Source organism: Phyllostomus discolor, chromosome 5, assembly GCF_004126475.2.
Source record: "Phyllostomus discolor isolate MPI-MPIP mPhyDis1 chromosome 5, mPhyDis1.pri.v3, whole genome shotgun sequence".
NCBI classification, from domain to species: Eukaryota; Metazoa; Chordata; class Mammalia; order Chiroptera; family Phyllostomidae; genus Phyllostomus; species Phyllostomus discolor.
Genome location: NC_040907.2, coordinates 500,779 through 520,690, shown reverse-complemented (window position 1 = coordinate 520,690; position 19,912 = coordinate 500,779). Strand labels below are relative to the sequence as shown.

Below are 19,912 nucleotides of genomic sequence, written 5' to 3'. Positions count from 1 at the left end.
TCCTCGGGCCCCACGCACAGAACCAGGTGTGGCCTCCGCGCCACGTGGGCCGGCCGGCCTCAGCTCCTGCTCCAGCCCGACTGGGCGGCTCAGGCAGAGGCGAGCTGGTCCCTTGCATGGGCCCGACCCCCAGCTCTGCTCCGTCCGCTCCGTCCACCCCGTCCCGGGGGCCCACCCTCCCCAGCCCAGCCCTCCCGCCTCCCTCGGCTGTGAGCGAACCCGGGGCGCGGGGACCCGAGGGGCCGGGAAAGGCCTCTCGGTCTGCGAGAGCCGTCCTCACCCGAGGCGCATGCCGGACACTTGGGGCGTCCTGGCGCCAGCCTCCCCACACCCGGGGGGCGCAGGTTAGGTGCCCCCCGCACCACCCCCAGACCCAAGAAAGGGAGTGGAGACGTGAGAGAGAAAGCGCTTTATGGGCGGCCCGCCGCGCGCTCAGCTGCGCACGCGCACTCGCCAGGAGTAGGTGCTGAGCACGCGCTGCCGCCGGCGCACCACGCACGTGTAGGTGCCCTCGTTGATGGCGTTGGCGATGATGCTCAGGTGCGCCTCGCCCAGAGCCAGGTAGCCGGGGTAGGAGAACTCGAGCGGCTCCTGGTCCTTGTACCAACTGCGGGAGGTGGAGGCGGAGGCGAGCGCTGGGCAGGGCCCGGGCCCCGCCGCCCCCGCCGCCCCGCTCGCCGTCGCGGGCGGGTCACTCACTGCACTTTGCCTTTCTTGTGCAGGATCTTCTGGCCGCAGCGGAAGGTCACGTTCCTGCCCTCGGGCACCAGGCGGGTTTTGGTCCTGGGGGGCGGCGCGGTGGCGGCCACCGTGGGAAAGGGGAACTCTGCGGGGGTGGAGGGAGGGGCCACGTCAGCGCCCCGCCCCTGCCCACTCCGTCCGCCCCCTCCCGCCCACCTGCGTGCACCGTAGCAGAAGTCGCAGCTGCTCGGGCACAGCCTCTTCATGAGCCGGCGGCGGGCGTCGCAAAAGCCCCTCCGCGCCCAGGACGAGCACACGAACAGCCGGTCCAGGCAGCCTGCGGGAGGGCGGACGGACCTCAGACCCCGCCCGGCCCCAGGCCCGCCCGCCCGTGCGCGCGCGCCCGCCGCAGGGACCCACCGTAGAGCCGGTGCAGCCCCCACAGCTCGTCCTGCGACAGCGCCTTCCAGCCGCGCAGCGTGGCGTTGAGGTGCATGAGCGCGCGGCCGTGCTGCGAGTGCATCAGGCCCAGCGCGTGGCCGATCTCGTGGGCCGCCACGTGCACCAGGTCGGTGAGCCACACTCCTGCGGGCCCCGCCGGTCAGCGCGCGGGGCCGGTCCGCCCGCCCCCCGGCCTGGCTCCCCGCGGCTGCTCGCCGGCAGGGCTGCGGCCGCGGGCAGACAAGAACGTTCCAGGCCGGCCGCGGCGGTGAGCTCTGCTCCCAGGAATGCGGCCTCGTTCCTCTCCAGCGTCATGGGGGTTGGGGGTTGGGGGTTGGGGGCTGGGGGCTTCGGGCTTCCCGTGGCCTCCTCGCAGCCCCCCTCTCCCGGCCCGGGTGACCCCCCATCGTGGCCCGCTCCAGCCCACCTTTCTTCCAGCTGTAGCGCGTGGGGCCCAGGACCCAGTACTCGCTGTCGTCAAAGTGGATGCCGCCGTGCGGGGGGAAGAAGGCGTGGGCCAGCTCGCCCGTGGGGCCGTCGAAGCAGTGGTGTAGCGCGGACACCAGGCAGTCTGTGTGGTTGGCCGCGTAGAAGCCTGGGGGAACACAGGGCTGAGAGGGGTCCTGGCGGCGGGCCGGGGGCGGGGGGCGCTGGACCCACCTATTCGGAGGTCGCTGGGCTGCTCGGCGGCCACCTCGCGGAAGCTGAACGGGGACACCTCACTCCACATGCGGAAGGCGGCGGCCAGGCCCTGCCGGGTCTCCCTGGGGCTCAGCAGGTTCCGCGGGAAGGATAAGATCCTGGGGTGGAGTCTCAAGGTCAGCGGGGGCGTCCAGGCGGCTCCCGGCCTCCCCCCAGGGCGAGAGTCGCACCTGTACGTGAGGTTGAAGTGGTCCCAGCGCAGCCTGGCCGGGGTCAGCGTGTACCGGCGCCTGCGGGGTGCCTGGTGGGGCAGCGGGCCGGGCCCTGGGATAGTGGGGACCCCCGCGGGGCGGGGCGTGGCCTCTCCCTTCAAGGGAAGCAAGCGCTCTGGGGAGGCAGCGGGGCTGCCCGAGTCGCAAACACCGGGAGACCCGACTGGAAGCTGGTGGGTGGGGGCGCACTGACTTCCACTTTTGTTTTTTCTGCATTTTCTGGTTTTCTACCTCAAGCCGGCGAGTGTCACTTTTACAGCCAGAAAGCAAAAGGGTCACTAAAGATAAGCCAGGGGGGAGTGGGTGGAATCGGGGGCCAGAGGCTGTCCCCCACCCCCGCCCCAATCCCGCCAGACACCAGGGCTTGCGGACACACGGACTCCTGCCCCGGCCCGCGGGCGGGGGCGGACTCACCTGCGCTGCGGTCGCGGAGGGCCAGGCGGCGGGGGGCCCGATCCGGGCCAGCAGCGCCAGGACAGGCAGCAGGCACAGGGCGCCCAGCAGGGCCCCCAGCCGGCCGGCCGGCCCGAGGGTGCCCCAGGACGCCCGGGAGACACAGGGCCCGCGGGCCATGGCTCCTCCGGACTCCGACTCACTGTCGGGGCTGCGGGACCTGCAGGAGCGCGAATAGCCAGGGGAGGCGCTGAGACAGCTCGGGTTACAGCCCCGGGGTGGGGGGTGGGGAGCGGGAGGTGGGGACAGCCATCCCTGAAGGGAACCAGCTGGCCATCCTACTGTCAGCAAGGGGGACCCCGGGCAGGCCTGCGGGTCGGTGGCAGTGGCCTGGGCAGGGCCTGTCGGGTGGAGCCGCTACCGCGGGAGGCGGGAGGTGGGGGCAAGGCGGTAACCGGCCGGCAAGAAGGGGCAGACGCCAGGGGTTCAAGGTCAGGCAAAGATGGTCAGTTGGGGTCCGAAACTGGCGGGCTGAATGACCTGTGGCCTTCCCCTCAACGGACCGCCCCCAACTCCCGGGACACTGAACGAGACTCCGGAGTGGGACCTCCATCCGGGCCAGTCCAGGATAGGTCCCCTGGTACAGCCCGGCAGGGTCCTCGGGGGAGGGGCAGGGACGCTGAGGGAGGGGACGTGGCAAGTGAGTACAGGCTGCTCAGCGGAAAGAGGCGGGGTAGGCGGCTTGGGGACGGCGCCAGGAGGGAGGGGGACCGGCAGGGGTCCCACAGAGAGCTGGAAGAGGCAAGAGGAGGGACCCGGTGGCGGTGGCGGGTGTGGGGGGGGGGCGCCCAGGGATAGGATCTGTAGGGAGCCAGGAATCCCTGACTCGGCTCCCTTGCAGCGGAGCCGGGCACGGGGCCCGTGTCTGGAGTGGTCCTGGGTGGGAGGTGGGGAACGGTGTCCTGAGGCTGGAGCGCCTGAGGGTGGCGTTCAGACTGTACCAGGATGGCGGTGGGGGGGGTGGGTCAGGCGGGATGTTGGCAAGGGCGCCTCTGGGCTGGGGGGACCGGGATCCGAGGGCTGGAGGGGGTGTGGGGCAGTCCGTGCGGGGCCAAGGGTCCTGGCCCTCCCCGCTCCCCATCCAGGCCTTGAGCCCAGAATGACAGTGGTGCGCTGGGCCAGCGGGGTCAGCGCCAAGTGCCTGGCCAGCCGCCGCGAGGCTCCGGGGGAGCATTTCGGGTGGTTCTTGGAAAGCGCCGCCGCGGGGCGCAGCGGGGACAGCGCCCCAGTCTTCACGGCTGAACACTTGCCCAGCACGCCTGCCCTCCCCCCAGTCCTTGAGACCCCGAGGAGGGCCCCTGGCCTACAACCGACGCCGCCGCACCCCACCCCCACCCCACTTCCCCGCGGCCCCGGAACCCGCAGCGAGAACCAGGCACCACTTTGGTCCGAGCCTGCCTCCACAACCCGCCGGGGAGAAAAGTGGAGGGGCGGCCGGGGGCTGCCGGGTCGCAGGAGGCTGCCTGTGCCCGGAGGACGTTTCTGGCCCAGAGGCGGTGTCGGGACCCAGAAGCCCTGGGAAAGGCAGGATACCGCGTCGGGAGGGGGCGGGGCGTCTGGCCGCCAAGCAAGGCCAACAGCTGGGCCAGTGCGGCAGCTGAATGGGCCGGCGGTGTGGTGGGCAGGACGCGGGCACCGAGGCTCGGCAGGGCCTGAGACCCGCGCCCCGCAAGTAGGCACCAGGCAGAAAAGTCCGTGAATCTTTTTATAAAACACGGGGGGTGGGGCTCTGGAGGGTGACGCGAACGTGGCTGCGGAGAGCGAGGGGCGCGGCTAGACGAAGATCTGGATGCGGTCGCGGATGGGCTGGCGGCAGATGGGGCAGGCGCTGAGCGCCGCGCCGCAGGGCGCGCAGGCGCCGTGGCCGCACTGGAACACGAGGCGGATGTGGCTGTCGATGCAGATGGGGCAGGTGATGCGCTCCTCCATCTGCCGGTAGCGGCTCTGCAGCTCCTCCACCAGCTGCCTCGGCGGGCCGGGCGCGGGGACCGCGCTGGCCACCTCCGTGCCATCTGCGGGCGGGTCCGGGTCAGGCGCTGGCCCCGCGGGGGTGCGGACGTGGGGGGTGGGGGAGGGGCCGGTGCGAGACCCACCCCTCCCATCCAGTCCTAACCCACCGGGTCGCAGCTTCTTGCTGATGACCACCTGGCACCTGATGCACTTCTTCATCCTGCGCGCGCACTCTGCGGGGGGGGGGGGGGAGCAGGAGGCTGGGTGTAGCCGCTCCGGCCCCCCAGGGACCCGGATCCTCGCCGCCCTCCCCTACTCACCCTCGCACACCGTGCGGTGCTGGCACGGCGAGAACAGCACCAGCAGCGCCAGCTCCGAGCACACCAGGCACTCTGCCGCCTCGGGCCCCGACGGCGCCGCCACGTGCAGGTTCGTCACCGTGTTGGGGATGCTGAGCACCAGCCTGGGGCCCGGAGGCGGGCCCCCGCCCGCCTGCCGCTCCCTGCAGTTGGAGGAGAGAGGGCTTGAGGGGGCCCGGGCGCGGGGCGCCGACCCCCACTCCCCACCCACCCAGGCTCACCGGAAGCGCTGAGCGCAGCTCTGCAGGGCCTTGAGCACTCGGCCCTCAGCGGCCAGGTCCAGCGGGCTCCGGCCGCGGTGATTGGTGTAGTTCACGTCCGCGCCCTCCAGCGCCAGGAAGCAGGCGACTGCCACGCCCACCGTCAGCTCCACGCTGGCCGGGAGCCCCGAGGCCTGCAGCTGGGAGGCAGTCAGAGGCAGGTGAGGGCCTGGCCTGGGGGAACGCTGGCCGGAGGGAGCCTCTGGGGCACAGGCACCCCCAGACCCTAACACCCCTCTGAGACGGAGGGAATGGAGGCAGAGGGAGGGGCCGCGGGCCATGGTGTGGGGCTGCCCCACCCCTCCAGAGGGCCTGGCTCCCAGCGGTCACCCACAGCCGAGGGGGACGGTCCCTTGGGTCCTGCCTGGAGCCTGCGGCCACATGCACACGTCCTCACCCTGGACAGAATCTGCAAAGGCCCCGGGTCCCCCCCGGCCCCGTCGGCCACCAGGGGCGCCAGGTGGTGGCGCTGCAGAGCCACGTGCAGGGCCGTGTCCCCGTGCTCGTCCTCCGTGTTGACGCCGCAGCCGGCGTCCACCAGCAGGGGCACCAGCCCCGCGTGGGCCCGCTGCACGGCCAGGTGCAGCGGCGACTGCAGCTTGCGGTTCCGGACGTTGACGTCGCAGCGGCCCTGGGGCGGGCGGGGGGCGGGGGGGCGGAGGTTCAGCCCAGAGACGCCGACAGGCCCCGCCCCCGGCCCCCAGCCCCCTGCCAGCAGCAGGGCCCGCGTCCCCACCTCTTGGATAAGAATCTGTGCCGCCTCCCGGTGGTTGTTGAGGGCGGCCAGGTGCAGCGCTGTGAAGCCGTCCTCCTTCTTGGCGTCCACCAGCTGCCGCGCCCCGGCCAGAATCCTCCGGATGGCCCTGGGGAGCCGGGAAGCGGGGAGGTGCGTCTGGGGGGGGCGGCCCGGGGGGGGGGGGGGGGCCCGCGGCCCGGCTCCCGGCCCTGTGCCCGCCCCCGACTCACAGCGTGTGGCCCTTGAGGGACGCGTGGTGCAGCAAGGTGAAGCCCTGGCTGTTGGTGGCGGCGAGGTTGACGCCCGGCGCCTCGGTGAGGAGCTCCACGATGCCCCCGGCGGCGGCGCCCGCGGAGATGGCGCAGTGCAGCGGCGTGCTCCCTTGGGCGTCCTGTCGGGAAGGGCCGCGGTCACTCGGCGGCAGGCCCCCTGGGCCCAGGGGGCGGGGCTGGGGGCCGGCACTCACGGGCAGGTTCACGTCGCAGCCCAGCTCGCAGAGGACCCTCGCCACCTCCAGGAAGCCCCTCTGCACGGCCATGTGCAGCGCGGTGGTCCGGGCGCCGTTGAGGGCGTTGGGGCGGCACCCCGCGGTCAGGAGCACGCGGGCGGCCTCGGGCTGGTTCCTGACGGGAGAGGCGGGAGGGAGTGCTGCCCGCTGCCCGGGGAGCCGCAGGCCCGGCCCCCGGGGCCCCCGCCCGGGCCTCACCCCAGCGCCGCATAGTGCAGGGCCGTGTTGCCCTCCTCGTCCGGCAGGTCCATGCCCGCCCGGGCCTGCAGCAGCAGACGCACCAGCTCCACCTGGCCCAGGTAGGCAGCCACCTGCAGGGCGGTCCTGCCCTGGTTCTTGGTGTCCACCTGCCGGGAGCACCAGGAGGTCAGCGTCCGGGCCCCGCCCCCACCACGGGCCGGGCCGGCCAGGGTCTCAGGGTGGGCTCAGGGTGGGCTCGGGAGCGTGCCTGCTCAGGGTGCCTCCGAAGCAGGTCCAGGGCCCGGGCCCGGCTGCCCAGGGCCACCTCCACCACCAGCCTCCCCGGGCGCTCCGGGTCGCTCTTCTGGGCACGCAGCTTGTCCAGGGCGGCGCTCAGGGAGCCTGGGGCGAGAAGCCGAGGGTCAGGGCTGCCCCGGGTGGCCCCACCACCCACCGCCCACCGCCACGAGGTGCCCGCACTTCTGTGCTCCCGGGTGTGCTCGGCCACGTCCAGGTTGCAGTCCCCCTCGGGCCGGTGGGCCACCAGGCAGGAGGGGCTGAAGGTCCACAGCTGACCGCCGACCGCCACGCGCAGGTTCCCGTCTCCGAAGACCTTCACCACCTTCCCCACGCGGCCCAGGGCCTGTGGAGAGGGCGGGGTCACGGGCAGGCCTCCCGGCAGGGAGGACAGGGGGGGGACTTGGGGGAGGGGCCTCACGGGCGCCATGTCTTCTGTCCACTCGCCGTGGCCGGCCTGCAGTTGCTTCACCGTGTCGAGGCCATCGACGACCCGCACCACGTCGCCCGCCCGGAAGGAGTTGTGCTGAGAGAGGGGGGGCCTGTGAGGGGACCCCGGGCCAGCGTGGCCGCCCAGGGTCCTCGAGCAGGGGTGCCCCAACCGGCCTCGGGGCGCGGAGGCCTGGCCAAAGTCACTGCCACAGGGTCCAGTGTGACGAGGGCCCCAGGTGACCAGGGCGCCCCGGTGGCTCCGCCTCAGTGCCGTGGGGCGGCGGCTGGAGCGGCCGCGGGCGGCGGTGCCGGAGCAGACAGAAACCTCTCCGGGCCCAGGTGCAGCCCAGGGCGAGCCGGCCCCTGCACGCAGGCCGGGGGGCAGGCAGCAGGGCGGAGGCCAGGCTCGGAGGGCGCTGGGGGTGTGGCCCCAGCATGACCGAGAAGAGCGTGGGGGCTGGGTCAAGGGGCCTCACCCCCACCCCCGAACCTTCCCTGGTAACTTCCCCCACGCCTGCAGCCTCTCCGGCAGGCACAGGGCTCCCTCTACAAACCACCTGTTTCGTGACCCCACACACACCCTCCCTGGAGGCTCCCGGGGGGCCTGGACCCCGGGTCCAGGGCCCCCACCGCCTCCGCTGCCCACCCTCCACAAGTCCCTTCTCCCGTTCCTCTTCCCAACCCTGCGCCAAGCATCAGCCTCTGTGCTCACGGGCCTTCCTGCCCCCACGGACGCCCCACGCAGCACCCATGCCGGTGTTTCAGAAGGTGAGCCCACCAGTGGCTTCCTTCAGTGCCCTGAGCAGACACCGCACACGCCCCCACGGCTCCCAGTGGCCCGCCAGCCTGCGTCCTTCCCCACCTGGACCGCCCCCAGGCCCCTGACAGGCCCCCTGCTCCCCTCTCAGGGCCGCCCAGGCCTGGGGAGGGGGTGCAGAAGAGAGAACTCGGGCCTCGGCCCAGGCGTTCCGGTGAGCGCCTGCCGGGGAGGCCCGCAGGTCTCCTGGCTGAACCACAGGGCACGTCCCTGAGGTCCCCGCGATCCATGGTGCCCTTCCGTCCGACAAACCGGGGCGAGTCCTGGGGGCTGTGGCCGAGGCCCCGAGATTGTGAGGAGGGAGGGCGTGGGACCCGTGGCCGGGGCAGCTCACCTCCGCCATCCTGGGGCTCCGCCCGCCGAGGCCTTCCTGCAGCTCCCTCAGGATGTCTGTGTCCAGCGGGCACGGCACCTTGTCCCCGTGCTGGAAGGGCTGGCCGTCCACACTCACCCTGCGCTGCAGCTCTGCCGGCTTGCCTGGAGGCGGGCGCAGGCCCCACTCAGGCCGAACCCTCCCTTCCCCTCCCTGCACCCCCCCCCTCCTGCAGAGCCCGCCTGGCCCGGCCCAGCCCAGCCCGCCACAGGTCCAGCCAGGGCGGGAGGGCCGGCGGGCGGGCAGCCCTTACCAAGCCTCGGGAGGTGCTCCTTGTAGTAGAGGCCGCCGGCTGCCTCGCCCACACACTTGAGGTCCACCTTGCCCTTGTGACCCACGCGGTAGACATTGGTGGTGCCGTCAGCCCACGTCACGCTGGCCACACTCCGGCCCGTCTCCACATCCCAGCCACGAATGTCCACCACTCGGCCTGGCTTCCCTTCCCCTCCTGGAGGGGGAGCGGACCCGCCGGCAGGCTAAGCCCACACCGCCAGAGGCAGCCGCAGCCCCGGGCCAGCCCCGCCCCGCCCCCGCCCCCCCCACTCACCGTCCTGCGAGCCCCACTCCCAGTCGGGGCCCCGCACCACCTTCGCCCCCTGGAAGATGCCCCTCAGTGGGATCTTGGGGAGGCCCTGGCGGGGAGTCAGCGTGACCCTGCAAGACCGCACACCCCGGGCCATGCACAACGGCAGCACGATAGCCCCCCGGCCTCGCTCCCCACGCCCGGGGCCCCAACGGCGGCCAGGCAGGCCAGTGCCCTCCTCACTCGGGGCCTGGAGCGAGCCTGCCGACCGTGCTCCCCCGGGAGACCGTCGCCGATGCTGGGCTGGACGGGCACCCCGGGCACAGCCTCACAGCTCAGCCCCCGTGTGCGGCCCCCCCGCACCTGCGGCCTCTGCACGGGCTGCCCCCCCCACCCCCGTTTGGCACACAGCCTGGTCCGGGAGCTCAGCACACCGTTAATGTAGGAACGAGAAACACAGGCCCAGCCACAGGTGCCCCGAGAGCTGACCCCTGCTCCCCCTCTGGCTACAGTGAGGGGAGTGACCGGGACACAAAGGGATGGGGTGGTGCCCCTGGGTGCCCACCCCAACCCAGTGACCTCCTCCCCAGCTGGACCCTCCTGACCACAGCCAAGGAGCCTCCCAGCCAGACCAGCAGCCCCTCCTCAGCCCAGCCTGGGGGTGGGCCTCCACAGCAGATGCTGGCTGCACACCCTCAGGCCACCCTCCGTGCCCTGTTCCCGGGAGCCCCGCCTGGACCTGGGGCCGGTGCCAGGGCAGAGGAGAGCCCCCCCAGAGCACCACTCCTTGCGGCCTGCTGGGTGGACCGGCAGCAGGTGTCAACGCCCGGGCCCCTCAAGTGACTGTGACCCTGCCCACTTTCCAGGGAAACGGCTCAGGAAGGCTGGACCTGCCCCGGGGGTCACAGGTGCTTGTCAGGGCCCAGCGAGTCGCGGCCACAGGGCGGCTGCCGGGCGGCGGGACTCACGGGCGCGAGTGGGCCGTCTCGTAGCGCTCGAAGGCGTGCGCGAGGTCGTGCTTGTCGCTCAGGTAGCACTGCGTGCACAGGTCGTAGTCGGGGCAGACGCGGCACTTCCAGCGCATGCCCCGTAGCCCGTGCTTCTTGCAGCAATCGCAGATGACGTTGGGGTGCCGCACGCCTGGGGGCGGGGCGGCATCAGGGGCGGGTGGGCGCGCCCCGCCCCGCCCCGCCCCCTGCCCGTCGGTGCACGCACCGATTTGGGCGTTGTCGTAGAGCAGCAGGTCGTGCGCGCCCTGGTAGCCCGCGCGGTAGTTGGTGCGGGTGCCGTGGTCCCACTGCACGACCACCGTGCGGTCGGGGGTCGAGGGGCTGCCGTGGCGGCCGAGCTCCACCACCGTGCCCACGCCGCCCTCACCGCCGTCCTGCTGGCCCCACTTCCAGTCCACACCGCGCACCACGCGCATGCCCACCTGAACGCCTGCCTGGGGGTCTGGGTCCATGGTAGGCGGCGCTGCTCGGGGACCTGCAGGCAGGGGGCACCCTCAGGCCAGGCGGGGCTGCCGGGGAGAGTGGGGTGGACACCCACCCCAGGGAGCGTGGTGGAGAGAAGTGTGTGAGCACATGTGCACTAGAGAGGGTGAGAGGTCCCTGGCCACCAGGCAGCAGGGGGAGGGGCAGCCCCGACGGTGAAGGTGGCACCATGGAGGGCGGGGAGGGGGATACCTCTGTGGAAAGGCCCGCCAAGCTGCTCTGAGACCCTGCCCTGCTGTGCGCCGGAGGGGTGCGGGGCAGCCCCCACGGGAGGAAAGTGGATCCTGGGGACCAAGGGCACGCACCTGGCAGGGGAGGCCCCCTCGGCAAGGGTCCACTATTAGGTCCAGTCGTGGGCGTTTAAGAATCAGCGGGCGTGGCTCCCGGGCGGTGGGGCAAGGCCGGGCAGCACAGCAGACAGGGGTTGGATGGCCGGAGGCCCAGAGGCTGCTGGCTGAGGCCCAGGGAGACGGCAGGGGCCGGGACACTGGGCGGGACCGGTGCGCAGCTCCCAGCGCAGACGCCCCTGTGGAAGACAGGTGTGACCCTGCGACAGGGGCCCCCGGCCGCTGCCACACGTGGTCGGTTACCTGCACAGCGTCTCCCACGGCCCCCAGGTCAGCGGCCGCCCTGCCGGGCCACTCCGGCAGCCCAGCTGCCCCGGGTGTGTGCACAGCACCCCCTTTGGCCCCAGGGGAGCAGGAGCCCGCCCCACTCCCCCCGCGGTGGCTGCAGGGGAGGCTCAGGCGCGTGTGGAAGAACAGCCAAGTGCCCCAACCCGACCCAGTTCCCAGGGAGGCCACCAGCGCGGCGAGTGACTCTCGGGCCCGGAGCCCTGGAGCCGGTGGCAGAGGCAGCCACCTCGGCAGCAGGGCCTTCCAGGTGGGCTTGACCCCTGACCCGGAAATGCACGCCCGTTCCCCTCGCAGACAGCTCGCCCGCTGACCCTCCTGCGCACCAGCGCAGACGGAGTTGGAAGGCGGTGGAGAGCGGAACCCAGCAGCACGTGCAGGACAGGGCTGAGCGGCCCCTGGAGGCACAGCAGCAGCCACCGCACCCTATCCGGAGACGGTGCCCTCGGGGCAGAGCGGGACCTCACGGAGTGCAGGGCTCCACTGTGGGCCGTGAGGCTGGGCTGGGGTGGCCCGGCCGCACAGCCTGGGGGAGGCCGGTGGGGGACCCTGGGGCTCGTTGGGGTGTGGCCGAGCTGCCGTCGGGTGGCCTTCAGCACCTGCGAGGCCAGCCCGGGGAGGAAAGCCACATTGCTCCAGGGTCCGGGCCCGGCCACACCCCCAGCCCGGGCCCGGCCACGTTGGGGACCACGGCGGCCCAACCGAGGCCGTCGACAGGCAGTGAGGAGGGGCAGCGGCCATGCCCTGCCCACCGCCCCATTCCTGCTCAGGCCACAGGCCCCAAAACCCAGGTAACCCGCTGTCCACCCTCGGCTGGCCGCAGCGAGCCGCAGGCGAGGGGCAGGGTCCTGTGGGCTGCCACCTGGGCAGGCAGGCACGGCGGGCCACCCACCTGTGGCCTCGGAGTCCTGCTTGGTGCCTCCCCGCCAGCAGGGTGACGCGTGTCTGGCTCTGGCAGAGCGGCCTGGCCTAGAGGGGCCTGTGGCAGCAGCGTGCCGTCCCGTCCCCTCAGGACCCAAGCCCCGTGCCGTCCCTCTCCAGGCCACAGACGTCTGCCAGGCCCACCCGTGCCCTCCTCCCGCCCAGACGCACCTGGAGCCAGAGCGGCCTCTTCCCAGGCAGCCGCATGCGTGAGGGCCCGGGCCCAGTGCGGACCCACACTTGCAGGGGCACCCGACCGTACCGAGAACGCAAGCAGGACCCCGGCCCAGGGCCGTCAGCCAGAATGCGGCAGTCGCAGCAGGGCGGCGCGCCCCGGGGCCCGGCTCAGCCCCCCTGGCCAGCCACACCTGCTGTTGTAGGACTGTCTCCAGCCAGACGCGGGACGGGGAGCAGAGAGCAGGGCTGGGGTGCCCGGCAGGGTCACCAGGGCCTCTGGCCAGTGTCTGGCGTCCTCACACCTGGTATTTTTAGCACAGCCTGGCAGTCCGCCTCCAACCCCGGGCCAGCCAGCTGCCGCCCTCCCAGGGCTGAGCCCCAGGCCACACCGCCCCCACTCCCACCTTGCTAACCCAGACAAAGGCACCTTGGGGGGCACCGTGGAGGACAGAGGAGCATCCTGCTCTAGGGCACCCATGCCCTGGGAGCCTCTCTGTCCCCTGCCTTCCACCCCCCCCTCCAGAGGTCTGGGCACCACTGCCCAGCACGGCGTCACCGGAGCCAGCCTGCCCGCCCGCTGCTCCCCTGCATGCGCCACGGTGACGTGGCACTTGTGCCCCAGCTCAGAAGCACCTTGGCCCAGGGTCCTAGGACCCTCGTGGGGTGAGGGGAGCCACCACCTCCCTGCCCGGTCTCTGTCGCTGTCCTTCCTGGGGCCCAGTACACGGCCGACTGGGCTCCACGTGACACCAGGTCCCGGCATCAAAGCTTGCCACCCCCCTCGGGAGGTCTGCCGGGGTGTGTGCGGAGGGGGCGAGTGGGGGCCACACCAGGGCCAGGAGCAGAGCCCCCATTCCAGCAGGGGCTCACCCAGAGCCACTGCCTCCTTCCGCCGCCAGAGACTGCTGTGCCAGCACCCGCCTCCCCGCCCCCCTCCCATGGCGCCCACAGGCCAGGCGTCTGGCTGGCACCAAGCCCCAGCCGAGGCCGTGGCTACAAACGTCCAAAACAACTCTGAGGCAGCCAGGGCGCAGGGCTCGTGCGACTGACACGCTGCAGCCAAGCGGGACTTACCTCAGAGCGCGCACCGGCCTTGTGCCGGCCTCCCAGACCCCGAGCTGCTGTTTCCTGGGTCACACATTTGCTTGGCCACCAAGATCCCCTGCTGGAAACCAGCAGCCATCACCGACACGGAGCGCAGCAAACCCGCAGGTGGCCCGCCGGGAAGTCCGGGAGAAACGGCTGTAAAAGGCAGCGTCACACCGTCAGTGTTTGTCTCCACCACTGGGGCCGCCCTGTGCGCTGCCGGTCCCCCCCTTCCCAGGGCCGGCCCACCCGCCTGGGCGCCCATGAGTTTGGAACCACGCAGGAACAGTGTACAGGCACGGTGCCCCCTGCTTGTCAGTGTTTTATTGGAAAAACTTCAGTGCCACAAAGATTAAACCACATTCAGCTAAGAAGTTGGCAGAGTGCCTTTATTCGCAGGGAAAAAGTTGTGTGGAGAGGAGACGGGGGGCGACAGAGGCAGCCCCCCGGCCCCGCAAGGGCCCGCTGCTGCTGCTGCTGCCACTGCTGGAATCAGCACCCCAAGGGGGCCGTCAGCAGGCTCCCGTCATGTGGCAGCCCTGGCGAAGAGGGATGTGCACACTCTCCAGGAGAGGGTAGGGGGAAGCCCTGAGGCAGAGCTCAGGAGAGCGCACTTGGCCCTGCCCGAGACCTGCGGCTCGGGGTGGCCCAAAGGACGTGCAGGGTGGTCACTGCCCCGGGGGAGACCCTCGGGACCCTTGGGCACCCTGCAGACTGGAGGGTCACACTCCAACCACTGCACCAGCCCATTGTGGATGGGATCGTGACCTTTAGGTCACAGGAATGGCGAGAGGGGACCTGCCAGGAAAGACAAGGTTTGCCAGGGCTTGCTCTTGCTTACGCTGCTTGCTCCCCAGCCCCGCTGGTGCCCGCCAGGAGTCGGTCTGGCGACTTTGTTTACTTCAACCAGTTCCGAACTCCGAGGGAGAGAGGCACCATTAACTCTCCACCCCACCACACACACGTGAAAGCAAGCAAAACCCCTTCACCAGTCGCCAGGCAGAACGAGAGCGCCAAACCTCAACGACCACACCGCAGGCCCTTCAAGAGCTCACCTGTCTGGGCCGTCCAGTCCCCCCGCAGCCCGCCTTGCGCCTCTGGGGCTGCAGCCCTGACGCCTTGAGAGCTGGGCACCGACACTGAGCCTGGCCACCTGCGCACGCCACGACCCTGTGGCAGCGGGGAGACACGCAGTTAGCACCTCCGACCGGATCGCGCGGGCAGAGCTAACCTGTCTGTATGCCCATTCCCGGGCAGGCGCCCACGACACCTAGGGCCGCCCCAGGAGCCTGCCTCTTGCCCCGCAGGGCTCCCCGGGGTCTAGGGCCGCCTGGAGTGCAGCCGGAGGACTGGCGGCCCTGGCCCCGCACACGTCAGGGCCCCGCGCTGCGTGCTGGCCAAGAGCACTGGCCCGCGGGGGAAGCCGGGACACAAGGAGCCAGGACAGGACAGGGTCGCGCGCCCACCCGCAAGGTGTCCCCCGCCTCCGTCGCCCGGGGCCGCCCCGCCCCGTGTCATTCCATCACACTTCCTCGGGAAGCCGCGCAGGCCCCCAGCTGCTGCCAGATCCCCGGCCCCGGCCCCAGTACGACACCACCGTCGACCCCTACACTTGCTCGCAAGTTTGCGTCCCGCCCGCTTGTCGCAGGGACTCCCGGGGCGTGAGAAGCGCCGAGTCTGTTAGCAAGGCGGCCGGCAGCCCTGCAGCCTCTCGGCTGCCCCGCAACAGCCAGCCAGACCGCCGCACCCCAGCCCACCCGCCAAGGATGTGCAAGCCCCCAGCGAGCGCTCGGGCTCTTGGGGCCGCCGCAAGGCCTGCCGGGAGTTGTAGTCTGCAGCCCGAGAGCGCCCAGAGCAGGGGCGGCCCTGAACCTCAACTCCCAGGAGGCCCCGCGGCGGCACTGACGCAGACAGCTGCTGGGGGCGCCGCGGCCGGGCCGGCGTGATGGAACCCTGGCCCCGCAGAGCTGGGAAGGCCTGCTTCCCCGGGAAGAGCGGGGGCTCCAGCTTGGGTCTGCGCCGCCGCGGACGCAGGGCGCGTTCGCGTCGGACGACGTGGGATCCAGTCGTCAGAGGGGTGCGGACTGCGGCAGCCGCACGCACCTGTCACCACGCTCGGGCGCGGGGGCCGAGCGGCGTGCAACCGCACGGGAAGGGACAGGGCTCCTTGGGTGCGCGCGGGGACACTGGCGTCCCGGGTCACCGAGGGCCGGACACGCACGGGCCGGACTCGGCTCCAGGCGGCGCGCGGACTGGGGACCCTGCCCCTCCGCTCCCGGGCGGAACCTGCGCCGGAAGTGCGTAAGTGTGCGAGGCGCGTCGCCGTCTCCAGATCCTACGTGGCGCTCCTGGGTTTGGAGACGCGTTCCGTTACCGGGGAGACGGCGGCTGCGGGGGACCTGGGCATCTGTCCGCAGCGACGTTGGTTTGACCTCGTGGACGGAGAGACGAAGCGTGGTCGGAGCCAACTCTTTTGATGTAATTTGTGTTAAAGTCACAGTAACGGCAGTACACGGGTTTAGTTCGCGCAGAACGGGGGACAGAGTAAAAGTCACCGCCCGTTGTGTATTACACGGAGGCAGATACTTGAAAGTTACAGCTTTTCCCATGACAGGAACCCTCCTTGTTGCTAAACCAGAGGCTGCTAGTTGTCTATTTAGGCATTTCTTTGGACTTCCAGGTAAGGTCAATGAGAACTTGGTCTCCAAACAACCCCTCCCCCCCCCCCCCCCACCGAATGGCCACGTGACTTCCCTAACCCTTAGGATTACATCAACTTCCCGGGTACGTTTCCTTGAGTGCTGGCTGCTTCCTGTTATTGCAAAAAAAAAAACAAAAACACATGCCTCCGTTCTTGCACAATATTTTCTTCTTTCTCTTAATACTTCCCCAGTATTTATTTTTCCTTAAGAGTTTTCTTATACTTAGAGTTTACTGACCCATAGCCAATTTTCCCCCAGGGGTCTAACATCTTTGCTACAAGCCTATCGGCAACATTTTCCAGAGGCTCAGACTCACCCTGTTTCATCCTGGAGACCTCTGTGCCAGAGCCCTCTGTCCTCCTGTCCTGGTCCCGACTGATTGCTTTCAAGGCCCCTGCACAGCTGTCATCTCGAGCTTTCCTATGTGGTCAGCCTTGTGGATCTCTTTGCTTTTCTCCTGTAACGGAGCCCCTGCTTCCTGGGGTCTGCACTGTCTTCCCTTCTTGGTTTACTCTCTCACTTTGCTGGAGTCAGCCCTCTAGTAGCTTCCTGGGAAGGGTCCGTGCCTGAAATGTGTTTATTCTGCTCTCATTCCGATCGATAGTTTGGCAAGGTATAGAATTCTAGGTTGGAAATACTTTCCCTTCAAGATTTGTGAAGTCATAATTTTTTTTGCTGTTAGCTCCGGAGGCTGCAGGTGAAAACTCCAGAGCCACTCTAATTTCCGGTGGTCTGTGTGTGATCTGTTCTCTGTGGAAGCATTGAGCACCTTCCCTTTATCTTCAGTGTTGTCTCCTGTCACAATGATGTACTGTAACAGGGAATAAAAACGGAATGCTACTCTGACTTACCATGACGTGGAATTAGAACAAAATGTCCTAGCGAACTAATAAAAAGAACTCACAGGCTGACAGTTTCTTTGTAAGCACATTGCAAGTGCCAGCAGTTCCAGTCCCTGCTTGCACAAAAATGGTCTTGACCACAGCTTTGGCTGACTCGGGTCGCCCACCTGCAGGACTCTGGCCGGCACCCAACGGTTCCAGGACACAGACGTTAAAGACCCACATGGGGACCAGCAAGGACACTGCGGCACTTGCACAGGCTCTCCCCACGACCTCTCTGTTCTCCTTGTCCCTCCCGCCCCTCGGAAGCCCCCCTGCCTGCAGTGAGATCGGGAGATGGGCTTCGAGACGAGAGTCCCCGCCTTCTAGGCGGCCAGCCCCCGAAGGAAACCATGTCCCTCACACCAGCTGCCTCTTAAGGACTGACCTTCCCAGCAGTGGGCAGTTGGGCCTGGGCTTGGTGATGACATCTTGACGTGGTCCTAACCCATAGCCCTGGGCACAGGTCCTCTTCGTCCCAGAGCCTTGCTGCACCACTGTGGGAGCTGTGAGAGCTTTTTAAAGAACATTCCCTATGTTCTCGCAATGGGATTTTTACTAAGATTTTTTTAGGTTTTTATTTATTTATTTATTTTTACAGAGAGGGGAAGGGAGGGAGAGAAATATTAATGTGTGGTTGCTTCTCATATGCCCCCTACTGGGATCTGCCACCCAGGTATGTGCCCTGACTGGGATTCAAACCTGCAGTCCTTTGATTCCCAGGACCTGCAGTCCTTTGGTTCCCAGGCCAGCACTCAGTCCACTGACCCACACCAGCGAGTACTCTACTGAGATTCTGATGGACTTCTTAGACTAATCCTATTGTTTACCTCTTGCTGGTAGATATCCTTAACTTTATCTCCCATCTTTTGTTGATTTCGGCTCTATGAAACTTGATTTATAGTAAGAAATAGATGTATTTGGTCTTTGGCCAGTTTCCTGCACAGAGCTCCAAGAACTCTTGCGTTTCCCAAGTGGAGAGTCTTAGAGCTTATTTTGATATTCATAACAAGCCTCTCTTAACCACAGTTTGTATTAATACAGTTGTTTTTGAAAAGCCTCTGAAGGTGGGGGCTGGTTGCCAGAGAAACCATGTAATCAGAGGACTAGAACTCAGTCCTGCCCTCTGACCTGCGGGGGGAGGGGAGGGGCTGGAGATTTAGTTCAGTCGCCAATGGCTAGTGGTTTCGTCAGTTGTGCCTGTGTGATTAATGAAGTCTCCTTCAAACAAACAAGAAAAAGATGTGTGGATGAGCACATGGAGGTTTGGGGAGAGGGTTGTGACCCTTTCAGCTGGCCCTGTGCATCCCTTCCATCTGGCTGTTCCTGAGTCATGTCCTAGCGTAGTAAACTGGTGATCCCTTAAGTAAACTTCCTGAGCTCTCTGAGCAGCTGTCAAACCAGTCAGATCTAAGGACGGGGTTGTAGAAACCTCCAATTTATGTCCAGTCGACCAGAAGCACAGGTAGCCACCTGGAATTGTGATGGAGTCTAAGTCAGCCTCAGAGGACTCGAACCCTTGCCCCGTGGGATCTGACACTGCCCTCTGGGTAGATGGTATCAGGATTTAGTTAAACTGGATCTTGTCTGTGAAGACGCGGAAGCATCGAAAAGGTTTGATGGGGACGGAGGAGACAGCGGGGCACTGGAACGGTGGGATGCAAGTAACCGCACTGCTGCGATTCCAAAATGCAGTCTGAGTCGCCCTAAGTGTTCAGCAAAAGGTGAGCCACCGAGGTAGGAAGTCAGGATGTGGGGTCAGCGGGACGGTGGTCCCTGAATGAGCGATAAGGGGCGCCTGTCATCGCGGTGCCAACAGGATCCAGGGTGACGACTGGCCGCACTGTCTCTAGGGGGTGCTGACCAAAGAGGAGATTCGGGGCGGCGGACAACGGCACTGCAACGGTCACAACCACCCAGAAAAGAACAGAGCCCCACAGTCGACGCTGAGGAAGTGCACTTGGCAGCGATGAAGACCTGAGAAGACGTGGGGCTGTGCGAACTAAGAAGGGCTCCTGGTGGCCAGGCAGCAGCCACCTCTACACAGGTGCCTCTCACACAACCTGCTGTTGGTGGAGAGGCCCGCACCTGCACCAACCTGCCCGCCCCTGGCCCCATGGCCCGCCGGCACTGGAGCCCCCGAGCGGCCCTTTTAGAGGTGGTCTTGGAATCCTATTGCAACCAATAGGACTGAGGCCTTCCCCAACCAATCAGAGCTGCCCATCTGTGGCCAATCAGCGGATCTGTAGCGACCAATCAGGGGCCAGTGGGCAGGGCCTGCTGTGCATATAAGCGAGCTTCTGGGGGGTCCCTGGGATGCACGTTCTACTGAGGGTTGTGGGGTGCGTTTCCCAGGTCCCAGCGTCCCGGGCAGCCTCGCTTCCGCACGGACAACGGCTACAGCAGTGTTCTCGGCGCCTCGCTGTGTTACCGCGGGGCGGTTTGCAGTGGAGCCTCTTTTCTTGTCCAGCGCGCCCCGAGTTGGGGATTCCTGCTGGCGTTGAGCTGGGGCCAGGGACCAGCTGCTGACGGCCGCCCGCAGCGGGAAGGTCAGTGGAAGGCCATCGCCCGAGGTGGCGGAAGAGGAGAAGCGAGTGGCGTTGCTGGCACAATGCTTGTGACCGCAGTTCTCCCGGCTGCCGCATGTGTTACCGGCTGGCGGCCCTCGTAGCACCCAGTGGTGATGGGCGGGGAAGCTGTGAAGGGGGCAGGAAGGAGCGGGTGAGAGCCCCCCGACGCCGAGGAGGTGGGCTCGCTGCCCCGAAAAGAGCAGCAGGTTCGTTCCTGCGGCGGGGCACCTGCCAGAAGCAACCCAGCAACACGTAAATAAACGAAGCAGATGGTGTCTGTGTCTTTCTTTCTCAAAAACCATTAGATTTTTAAACATTAAAACTGTTACATAGCAGACCAATGGAAGTGGAAGGAAAGCAACTAACAAGGGGCCACAAAGAGTGAACCGGAAGAGTTCGTCTCGATCAGAAGCAGGGGAAGCAGCTGGTGCCGTGGCTACTGGAAAGGACAGATCTGCGAAGCAGTGACACCGGTTTCAGAGCCGGAGAAGAGCAGGGGGAGGGGGCGGGGGTGGGGGTGGGGGGA

General features: G+C 68.0%; 2 protein-coding genes across 6 annotated transcripts; both read right to left on the bottom strand.

The window, feature by feature from the left end:
* Nucleotides 1-396: 396 nt before the first annotated feature.
* MMP23B (matrix metallopeptidase 23B) lies at nucleotides 397-2,670 on the bottom strand. Of its 2 annotated transcripts, XM_028512562.2 has the most exons (8): nucleotides 2,451-2,670; nucleotides 1,995-2,131; nucleotides 1,783-1,922; nucleotides 1,550-1,717; nucleotides 1,102-1,266; nucleotides 908-1,018; nucleotides 700-826; nucleotides 397-607 (listed from the first exon to the last, which is right to left on the bottom strand). In XM_028512562.2, the coding sequence occupies exons 1-8, from the start codon at nucleotides 2,607-2,609 to the stop codon at nucleotides 433-435; spliced, it is 1,182 nt and encodes a 393-aa protein (XP_028368363.2). In that variant the 5' UTR covers nucleotides 2,610-2,670; the 3' UTR covers nucleotides 397-432. The 2 variants fall into 2 exon arrangements, with proteins under 2 accessions (XP_028368363.2, XP_035881069.1); XM_036025176.1 differs by lacking the exon at nucleotides 1,102-1,266.
* Nucleotides 2,671-4,179: 1,509 nt separating this feature from the next.
* MIB2 (mindbomb E3 ubiquitin protein ligase 2) lies at nucleotides 4,180-14,978 on the bottom strand. Of its 4 annotated transcripts, XM_036025174.1 has the most exons (19): nucleotides 14,289-14,978; nucleotides 13,222-13,389; nucleotides 10,140-10,409; nucleotides 9,893-10,064; nucleotides 8,949-9,055; nucleotides 8,655-8,849; nucleotides 8,363-8,505; nucleotides 7,201-7,305; nucleotides 6,963-7,125; nucleotides 6,751-6,884; nucleotides 6,501-6,649; nucleotides 6,261-6,417; nucleotides 6,025-6,185; nucleotides 5,795-5,921; nucleotides 5,456-5,689; nucleotides 5,020-5,198; nucleotides 4,760-4,941; nucleotides 4,607-4,672; nucleotides 4,180-4,501 (listed from the first exon to the last, which is right to left on the bottom strand). In XM_036025174.1, exons 3-19 carry the CDS (start codon nucleotides 10,384-10,386, stop codon nucleotides 4,263-4,265), a joined length of 2,760 nt encoding a protein of 919 aa, XP_035881067.1. In that variant the 5' UTR covers nucleotides 10,387-10,409; nucleotides 13,222-13,389; nucleotides 14,289-14,978; the 3' UTR covers nucleotides 4,180-4,262. The 4 variants fall into 4 exon arrangements, with proteins under 4 accessions (XP_035881067.1, XP_035881065.1, XP_035881068.1 ...); XM_036025172.1 differs by having other exon boundaries at nucleotides 6,751-7,125; XM_036025175.1 differs by lacking the exon at nucleotides 7,201-7,305.
* Between the last annotated feature and the right edge of the window lie 4,934 nt (nucleotides 14,979-19,912).